Consider the following 10,756-nt stretch of genomic DNA (forward strand, 5'->3'; position numbering starts at 1 on the left):
ACTAAAAGCTACTTATTTTTTATTTATTTATTTATTTTTTTAACTAAAACTCATTTTGATAATTGTTACTCATCATCGTTCAATCCATCTATTACCCACCTCTTGTGATATTGATATATACGAAAAAACAATCACACCTATTATTATCAAATCATTAAACAAACTAGCTGGTTGTTCAAGTTTACCTCTCATAAAATTTAATTACTTTTGTAATTATTATTATTTGCTAATAAATTATTTAACTAGTTACAAACTATTTAAGAAAACTTAAACCCAAATAACATATTGTTTTTATTGACATCAACAAATGACGTATGACATGGTTACCTAGTTGTATTGAAGTGGTTGAATGTTCCATATGTCTCGAGCATACTCATGAATTGTTCGATCACTACTAAACTTGTAGGACCCAGCTGTGTTCAAAATCGACATCCTTGTCCATCTCTGAAAAACATAATTAATGTAAAAATAAAAAATAAAAAACTTACCATTTTATATAAAAATTTACCAAGAATGGTAAACAATAATGCATAATTAAATGGTTAAAACAAGTATGTTGGATATAGATTGGCAAAAGGGTGAAACTTTTCTAACCTTATAATGTAACAAACTTACCACAAAATGTATTATTTACTAAAAATGGTAAATTTGTAACATTAAATGGTTAAAAGCAATGTTGCATAGATTGGTAAAATGGCGAAAGTGTATAGCAATTTTTTGCATTTCTATGTTACTTTCACCATTTTATCACTCTATACAACATACTTTTGTAACATTTCTTTGATACTTTCACCATACTCTTAACCATTTAATGCTACAAACTTACCATTTTACCTTTAATATAAAGTTTACATAAAGTTCACCATTTTTGGTAAACTTTACCAATCTATGCAACATACTTTTTTTAACCATTTAATGTAACAAACTTACTATATTATATAAAGTTTACTAAAAATTGTAAGTTTGTAGCATTATTGAGTCAATGTCTGATTGAGTCAGACATAAATTCTTATCAGACCCTGTAAGAAAGGCTACAGACCGAAGAAGAGGCTTCTACCAGACCCAGTAAGAGACATACCAAACATCCCCTTAATCATTTAATGTAACAAACTTGAGATATAATGTAAAAATTTACTAAAAATAGTAAGTTTGTGACATTAAATGCTAACCTTTTGGTCTCTATAAGCCTTATCGACCTTCTCTTGGCATTCTATGTAACTTGGGAAGTCTTTCCCTACAAGGAAGTAGTCTCCACAACCAAATCCTTCATTGCCTTCTAAAGATCCCATTAATTCATCATAATTGTAAGCCCCAAATACACCACTTCTTATGTATTCCTTCACTTCTTCAAAGCAAGGATCAGGCACAAACTGCAAGAAATAGCAACATACTTTAAAACTGATAATAAATAATAAAATGTTATTATTATTTTTCAAAGAAGAATGTTAAAAATAGGAAATAAAGATAGAAATCAAATACCTTTCCCTCAGCTCTTTCCTTTCGTAACCCTGATATCTCATGTGCTCGAGCACCAAAAAGGAAAAAGTTGTCTTCTCCAACTTCTTCCCTAATTTCCACATTTGCCCCATCTAATGTCCCAATTAAGATGCACCCATTCATGGAGAATTTCATGTTGCTAGTTCCACTGGCTTCCATTCCAGCAGTACTGGAATGGAATCAGATCAGAGTAAGTAATTGTAATTGTAATTGTAAAGCTTTATATATAGTGGAATTGATCTGATGAGAGCTGGAAACTTGGAATTGGAATATTACCTTATATGCTGTGAAAGCTCACTTGCGGGAATCAGCAATTCCGCAACACTGACATTGTAATCAGGGACGAACACAACCTGTAAGGAATGGAATGGAAAAGGTAGAATGGAATGAGTAATTCCATTCCTTCTTCGATTCCATCAGAGCATTAGCAAAAACTACCTAAACTATACCTTGAGTAAGTCCCCAATGTCAGGATCATGGTTTATGGTGGCCCCAACATCTGTGATGAGTTTCACAATTCTTTTGGCTTGTGCATATGTGGCGAATGCTTTCCCTCCAAATATACAAACCCGAGGGGTAAATTTGTCTTTTCTCTCAATGGGGGTCATTTCTTTCATCTTCTTGTATCGGTAAACAATTCCCAAGATATTTAACAACTGTCTCTTGTATTCATGAATACGTTTCACCTAAAATAATAATCAAAACTTTGAATAAGAAAGGAGCTAAAAAGGAAAAAAGGTTACTTAAAATACAATGTCTTGATAAAAAGAATTTAAAAGTACAAAATGAAAATGGCAAACCTGGATGTCAAACATTGCATCAGGACTAACAGAATATCCTGTTTTCTCTTTAAGAAATGACACAACTTTGATTTTGTTGCTCCTTTTTGCAGCTTTCCACTCACTTTGTAGATCCTCATCATCTGCAAACTTTAAAAAAAAAAAAAAAAAAAAAAAAAGGGTCAATAGTTCCAGATCACAGACTTTGTCTTTATCCAAATGGGCATCATTTATTCATAATCACATCAAAAAATATCAATATTCTAGAAATAAAACTAACATATATTTTATTATTATTATTGTACTGTTTTAAAAAATAATAGCATTTACAATGTGTAATTAGTCATTTCTTGATTCTAAAATCAAGATTTGAAATATCATAATTAATAGTGGACTCGTTTTAAAGCTTCTGATAAAAAATTTATAATGATATGAATAGTGATGAATATATAGAAAAAAGGAAAAAGATAAAATTAAATTTATTACCTTACGCAATTCTGCCAATTTTTCAGTGTTGAGAACCCAATCTTCTCCACCAGTCCACTTGGTTATGATTTTACTGAGGGCAGGATTGCAGTAATATATCCATCTTCTTGGTGTCACTCCATTTGTTTTGTTTTGAAATTTCTCAGGCCATAGCTGCATTTGTTTTATTTTATATATAAGAATGCAAGGAAAACAGTGGCATTAAGATGTGTGATACTATTAATCATTATTAGCAATTAAACAATCGAGTAAATTACATCAATGGTCCCTAAGTATTGATGTTTTCATCAATTTTTGTTTTATATATGAGAATGCAACAACAATGGCATTAAGATGTTTGTGACATTATTAGAAATTGAGTAAATTGCAAAATTGGCCCCTGTGGTATCCTTAAAAATGCAGTTTCAGTCCAAAATTGAAAGTTCCATGCAGATTTGGTTACTTGAGATTAACTTCCCGTCTAAAAAAGGACTCATATTGCACTTTTTGGGATACCACAGGGACCAATTTTGCAATTTACTCTTAGAAATTAGACAATAGAGTAAATTACAGAAATGGTCCCTGAGAACTGTTTTTTTTTGCAATTTTGGTCCAAAATCTTTCCTGTTGCAATTATGGTTAGTATTTGAGGTTTTTGTAATGTTTTGGTCCCTGTTCAAATTAAACTATATTACCATTTTCTGATTTATCTTATAATTACTTTTTATTTAATTAATGTTTTATTCAATTATGAAATCAGATTAGAAAAGAGGCATGGCTTTCGGTCTCGTGGTGTTGAACAAGATGAAGAAGGTGGAGGCGGAGTCACAGGAAGGGGTGGTGGTGGTGGGTGGTAGGGCCAAGTCATTATAAACTTATAATAATATTATAAAATTAAAGTAAATAACAAATATTTATTTAAACATCATCAGATAAAGGGCAATATAGTTGTTTTACTTGAGACAAGGAGCAAAATCGTCATGATCCATCAAAATAAGGACCAAAGTTGCAAGAGGAAACATTTTATACCAAATTTTCAAAAAACAGCGATACTCAGGGACATTTTTGTAATTTACTTGAAAGAATATGCTTACCTTATAAAAGTCGTTGAAAACATCCTGCTTTACAATTTCACTGTGAATTGCAGCAACCCCATTGACAACATGGCCACCAACAACACATAAATTAGCCATTCTGACCAATTTTGGTGGAATTGGAGCTTCTTCCAAATCCACCAGTTTCTCCTTTTCTCCAACAATATCATCTTCTTCATCATCAGACACTTCACTTGTATCAAGGGCAGAAACGTCTTTTGGTTTGATAAACAGATCAGCTATGGAAGATGGCAGCTCAACATTTTCAAGAATTCTCATAGCATTCAACTTTCTTTCCAACAATTCGGGATCTGATTTACCAAATTCTGCTACTATCCCATTCACTAACTGTAAGAATATATTAGCATGTCAAATATATTTATTATACAGTTTTAATAAAGGGATAATCACAAAAATGACCAAATTGGGTCTTCTTGTTTAACAACTTGACCTTTCTACCCTTTTAACCATCAATTTCATAATGGGGTCAATTTTGTATTGCCATTTGCCAAATGATGATGTCATTTCGCAAAAAAAAGTTTTTTTTTTCTTTTTTTGCAGTGTTCTGTTTTTTTTTTTGGGACCCACTCATTTTTGTGATTATCCGAAACCCATTTTGGTCATTTTGGAAACCCATTTTGCTTTACCTCCTCATCAATCATCTCTATGATCTCAACATGTCTAGGGAGAAGTTTCTGCATGAGTTCTAAACTCCATTTCTCTAATGCTTCTGGTAGAACAGTATGATTGGTGTAAGCCACAGTTCTGACAAATTCCCAACAGCATGTCAAAATTATCAAATCTGATTATATAATGTTTTTAAAATAGAGATGAAAAGGTTATATACATATATGAAAATATATCAATATTGTGCATGTAAAGAAAAGAAATACCTTTGGGTAATATCCCAAGCTTCTTTCCAGCTAATGCCCTTCAAATCCATCAATATCCTCATCAGCTCAGGAATGCAAAGGGTAGGATGGGTATCATTCATTTGAACAGCAACTTTTTCTGGAAACTCATTCCACTTCACATTCTCCCCAGACCTCTTCTCAAAACATGTGATAATATCTTGAAGAGAAGCAGAGCATAATGTATACTGTTGTTTCAGTCTAAGAGTTTTTCCGTCCAATGAATCATCCCCTGGATATAATATATAACATATCTGGTGGAAGGAAATATATAAATGTATTTAAATTTTAAATCAATATTCAATACCATGTAAAACATATGAAATGTACAAATAATTTCATCAACCTTTTCTGCATTTGCTTGGGTTTCACATGCTTTAGTGTGGTCTCCAGAGTTAAAAGCAGATAAATCAAAGTCTGAAGGTGGAACTTTAGTGTCCCATAAACGAAGGTTAATTGTAGTTTTTGTTTTGTATCCTGGAATTGGAATATCATTTGCAACTGCAATTATATCTTCTCCCCCTATCCAACGTTTCTTTCCATCAGAACCTGTGACAACTTTCCCATAGAATTTAATGGGATATGAGATGTCATTTCTCACAATCTCCCATGGATTTCCCATCTATAATCACAAAATTAAGTTTTCATAAGCTCATAATCTCACATGGAAAACAAAAGGACAACATGTCAACATACCTCAAGCCAGTTTTCAGCAACCTCCTCCTGCCCTTCTTTTGTGATTAGCTGTTTGAACAAACCATATTTGTATCTGAGCCCATAACCCCATGCTGGATAATTTAATGTTGCTAAAGAGTCAAGAAAACATGAAGCAAGCCTACCAAGTCCTCCATTTCCAAGAGCAGCATCTGGTTCCTGTGAATGTTTGACACAAAAGTTTAGTATTAAGTATATATGTCATTTAAGAAAAAGAAAAAATAGAATTTAAGTTTGTATACGAGTGTATAAAGTATAAACTTTTCACCTGTGAAACCACATTCTCAAGTTTGTGGCCAAGTTTGCTCAAAGCTTCTCCATAAGCACCAGTTAGCTCTAGGTTACCAATGGCATTCAGTAGAGCTCTTCCCTACAAAGTATGTCATTATAGTACAAATATAAATTAACCACATACTCTAAGATTAAATTAATTTTGGGCTTTCATACTTTGCATTTATAAAAGAGACTAGTTATTGTTCTAAAAAGAGTTGACAAAGAAAGAGGATGACTGAAATTTGAATGATGGTTCAAGAAAGCATCTCAGATTTAGGTTTGAATGATAATGTAATGTATTTTCGTTGTGTTATTTTCTGATATGTGAAAGATGAAATGTAAATAAAAGGTAATTAGGTTGAATGATAGGGATTTATATTAGATTATGTTGAGTAATCACTGTGACAAACCTGTAGAAACTCCATAGACAGATAGTAAGCTTGCTTTACATTCATCCTTTCGTACATATCATAAGTTGCATTCCAATTGATGATGAGTGAGTCACGTATGCTTTGTGCAGTTGCAAAGTATGCCTTGGGAAGATCAAATCCATCAGGAGAAAATGATGGTGTGAACTCTGCATGGTAAGTAATTCTTGATGCCACAGCTTCAGCATCAGATTTTGATGTTTCAATATTACTCCCTGCATCTCCTGATCAATCAAGCAAACAACAACCAGTTGGATTATGTTTCATTGAAGATCACAATTTCAAACAAGTTTGATAGGATTTAAATATGAGAATTAAAGTAGTGAATCTACAGGTTGTCAATTCAGAACTCTCAAACATCATATAAATATACTAGTATTACCCTGTCCATATTGATGAATCCAGTTTGTTAGAAAGCACACATTACCCTGTAATATGTTCATACACACACTGAATATCTTATATCTTCTTTAGATCCACAGTTCTAAATCTTATATTTTAGCTCATCTAGTGCTAGAAAATGACATGAATGCTTCACAAGATATTTAAATACATGTTCACATATCACGAATCAAAGAACTTAACATTTACTAGATTGATCAACAATTTACATACAAACATAACATTTGTGGAGCCATTCAGCTCCCACACAAGCCTCCATTGATGAGAATTCCAGAAATTGGGATTCAAGTTCAAAAAAACACACAGTAAACATACACAGACCACGAATTATAACTGGAGAAATGTAGGATGTAGAACCGGACCTTGTTCGACGGTGACCGGATCCTTCAGCGTAGGCTTTGCCTCACTCCTCACATAAAAACGCCGTTTTCTGAAATCGGCAACGGTGGTGAAGAACAGATGGTTTGACGTCTTCTTGCTGAGATTAAAATTGATCAACCTTGAAATTGAAGAACAATGTGGTAACGTCAGTGCTCCTCCGCCACCAGGGCTTGAAATTGAAGCACAGTACGCCATTTCCACACACACTGTAGAGATCAGTGAAACCCTTGCTACTAGCAGTAAAGCTTCTCTTGCTAAATTTCCAGTAATGACCGGTTTTTACAGGCAGAGAAATCGATTATCCGTGTGTCTGTATTCACTTTATCGCCATTTACGTGTGTTGCTGAGCATTGGAAGTGATCAAATCCCGAGAGTCATGTGCTGGGCGCCAAAATCGATGAGTTGCAGTCACATGTGGCTCGAGTGCTTTACAAGCAAATCCAAGCATTAACAAGAACATCCTTATTCCTGGAAGGATTAACGGAAATGCCACATGACAGACGTCTTGAATAGAAAATGGCCGAAAAAACGTTCACTATTACGTATATTTTAGTTATTTTGTGTTTAACTAGTTCAGTTTGATCTAATAAAATCATCTTAAAATTTCATTATTTTTTATTATATCTAATCTATCATATCAAACTTGATTACCCTGTCGTTTTAAACAAGTCGGTTTATTATCACTTTTTTGTTTACAACGAGAAAGTTGAATTTTGGTGATTTAATATTATTAATATATTTTAGTGTAATCAAGATTAGTTGAGTTCAATTTATTATTTGAGACTAGAGATAGGTGTATATTCGGAGTGATAAATATAAACTTAATAATACGGGAGTCCAAGGGGCTATGACATCGTGATGATGTAATAGTTGGTTATGTCTTACAAGCCATTTTTGGTGTATAACAACCATCCTAACCAAATTTTTGGCGTCAAGAAGGAAGTAACCAACTTCTAACCGTCATCTTCCTTCTATAAAAGGAAGACGGATGTTCCATGTAAAGGTTACATACTTGATACTCAAAAATTCGATTATTTGTATTTTGTGTCTCTCTGAAAATACATCAAAGCAAAGTATTATGTGTTTCTTGATTCAAATTAGGCTCGTAATTTGAAGTGTTTATATTCTTGGATTATCTCACTTCTGAATTCGTGTACCCCACGCAATAGGAATGAATGACTCGACCCCAAGTTTCCTGGACGTCTTCAATCAGTCATAAAAATTACAGGTATTGGGGCCATACAACCCCTCCTGCTAGTTCTGAGATAATCCACACTTTTTTATTGTTTAATAACTTCAACTGTAACGACCCTCATGTCCAAACTTGAAGATTCTAGACCCACTACATGTACTTTCATTCGTCCTCCTACACTTGCTACAACGATTGTGGTTTCCCGAGTCCAAATTGACTCCACCACCTTACCAAACATCTAACACTTGATTAACAAGAAACATAATTTCTTAATCTCCGTTTTTGTAACATCCTAAAATTTAAGCCTGATATTAAATTAATAAAATAAATAAATGAAAGATGATTTATATAGGTAAATCATCAATGATTAATCATATATTTAGTGGGATGAAGTTTGGAAAGCTAGAAGTGAAAATAATAACATTTAAAAAATTAAAGGACCAATATTATCAAGTTGGCAAAGTGAGTTGACCAAAGGGTTGAATTAATGGAAGAGACCAACAAGTTTATAAAAATGTATGAGGGAGGACTACTATGTCAAAAACTTGAGTTTGGTAAAAATGGAAAAAATGAATGAACTAGAGGGACCAATTATGAAAATATTTAGAAATAAGATGCAAACGCCCCATTCATTCTCCCATATCGTGTTTTGAGATTCCAAGGGAGATCTAATGCGATTTTCACCTCCTTCAACTTTTGAGATTCCAGGGGAGATCTAATGGTGATTTTCACCTCCTTCAACTTCTAGGATTTGATTCAAGTGGAGATTGGAACATCCAAGCAAGAACAGAAGCAATCTAATGTTAAAAAGGTATAAAATCTTCACCTCTAACTCTATTTTTCGAATTCATGGTATGGAGAAAAACCCAATCTCGAAATTAGCCTCTTATAATGATTTGGGTTTGGTTTTCTAACCTCCCATGAGTTGCTTTGATGATCCCAGCCTCAATCCAATCATCCCATTGATAGATTTAAGGATTTAGGTGAAAATCCTCATGAACCATAGAAATTCAAATTGGGGATTTCATGTTTGTATGTTAGATTGGAATAGATTCAATGACCTATATTATGTTTGATGACAGTGAACCCAATTGGAATACTCAAACACATCCATGGTGGTAGAATCATGTAAAAGCTAGGACTGAAATAGATTTGGAGACTATATATATATATATATATATATATATATATATATATATATATATATATATATATATATATAATGTCCCAAAAATTACAACCAAAAAAATCGATTTTTTATATTAATAAAACCATTATCCAAAACAATATCATAAAATTATAGTGAACTTAAAGTATGCCAATAAACATCCAAATACATCAGACTTTATAAAATGTGAAACAATGTGGTGTGTGTAATGCAATTATCACAAGCTCTTCCTTTTTGAAATTGAGGCACCTGAAACATAGATTGAAAACCGTAAGCACAAAGCTTAGTGAGTTCCCCAAGATACCACATACCATACAAACATACAACCAAGCATATATGGGTGCATGCCTACCCTTTCTTTCACACCCCCAAACCAGAACGGCAGAAACGTCTGGGGGCGGATGGAGTGACTTCATGTATAATATCATAATAGTTGGATATAAATGAATCATAGCATCATAAACATTCATACATTGAGAATACAAGTTTACATTATTTACAAACTTTGTTTACTAAAAAGTTAAGTACAAACAATTGAAAAGTAGAAATCATGATGTTGTTACGCCTGCCCTCAAAAATGTTTTTGTTATACATGCTCACTGGTTTCCTGAGAATACAAAGTAGTTTTGAAAAGCATCAACATTAAAGTTGGTGAGTTCATAAGCATTTTTGTATGCAAAAATCAGTAATGTTTCATTGTAATGGATAGCGTAGAGTTTTCCAAAAAATCCAATATTTTCCTAAATGTAAGATGTAGTCTTAAACTCTAAGACCAAAAATGTAAGTTATACTGAACCGGGAAAATAGTATGTAGTTTTATTTTTATATAAAACAAATGAGGTGTAAGTTACTCTGCAAACCAAGTCGTTTCGTTAATCCCTATGTGAGTTATTATAATCATGCTTAATATGATTGATATGCCTGAACGACGTTCTTCTGGCGTCAGAATTGATAGAATTTTGTCACCCTAGACTTACCGGTCTAACTGTAACGAACAGCTGATGTGTGGGGTTGTCAATCCCGTATAGATCTATACACAACGGTCTCGCTCTCCCTCCAGGAGACTCTGGTTACAATGCAGGACTTAAGGTGTACTTTAGGTAAAGTACGGTGAAGGAATGTCTCACAAGAGCATCAACAGATTTACATGAACTATGACCCCTGTTTCTTGTAAAAATAATTATACCTTTGAAAACTAAATGTTTCCTTTGAAATGAAAGTGTAGTTTTGTGATTCTCCAAACTATACCAATTATAGTTTATCTTGTATGTTTGTTGAGACCATTTATATAATCTTTTATATAAATATAAAGATGTTAACTTATCTAGTGTCAAAATATGAAGGTAAAACTTGATATCTTTGGGATGAAACCCACCAAAATAGTAAGTGACTACAAAGTAACTATTTTTGCTAGAAAAACTATCTTTTAGGTGAAAAGTTTCCAAAACCTTG

At 33.0% G+C, this 10,756-nt stretch overlaps 1 protein-coding gene across 1 annotated transcript; it reads right to left on the reverse strand.

Annotated features, from left to right (window-relative positions):
* Positions 1–171: 171 nt before the first annotated feature.
* Positions 172–7,403, reverse strand: LOC145093325 (Glycosyl transferase, family 35). Its single transcript, XM_079031427.1, has 15 exons — positions 6,926–7,403; positions 6,144–6,385; positions 5,729–5,830; positions 5,443–5,619; positions 5,093–5,368; positions 4,729–5,000; positions 4,483–4,600; positions 3,836–4,183; positions 2,763–2,915; positions 2,298–2,426; positions 1,947–2,183; positions 1,774–1,850; positions 1,480–1,666; positions 1,170–1,370; positions 172–444 (listed from the first exon to the last, which is right to left on the reverse strand). The coding sequence occupies exons 1-15, from the start codon at positions 7,137–7,139 to the stop codon at positions 328–330; spliced, it is 2,850 nt and encodes a 949-aa protein (XP_078887553.1). The 5' UTR covers positions 7,140–7,403; the 3' UTR covers positions 172–327.
* Between the last annotated feature and the right edge of the window lie 3,353 nt (positions 7,404–10,756).

Source organism: Lactuca serriola, chromosome 3 (genome assembly GCF_051521515.1).
Source record: "Lactuca serriola cultivar US96UC23 chromosome 3, Lser_US96UC23_V15, whole genome shotgun sequence".
In the NCBI taxonomy this organism is placed as follows: Eukaryota; Viridiplantae; Streptophyta; class Magnoliopsida; order Asterales; family Asteraceae; genus Lactuca; species Lactuca serriola.

Excerpts from the sequence above, each read along its gene's own strand:
- LOC145093325 (XM_079031427.1), bottom strand. The coding sequence starts at position 7,139 with ATGGCGTACTGTGCTTCAATTTCAAGCCCTGGTGGCGGAGGAGCACTG. Across the intron at positions 2,427-2,762 it reads AATTGGCAGAATTGCGTAAG|TTTGCAGATGATGAGGATCT; the intron begins GTAATAAATTTA and ends TTTTTTTTAAAG. Across the intron at positions 1,667-1,773 it reads GAGCTTTCACAGCATATAAG|TACTGCTGGAATGGAAGCCA; the intron begins GTAATATTCCAA and ends ATTCCATTCCAG.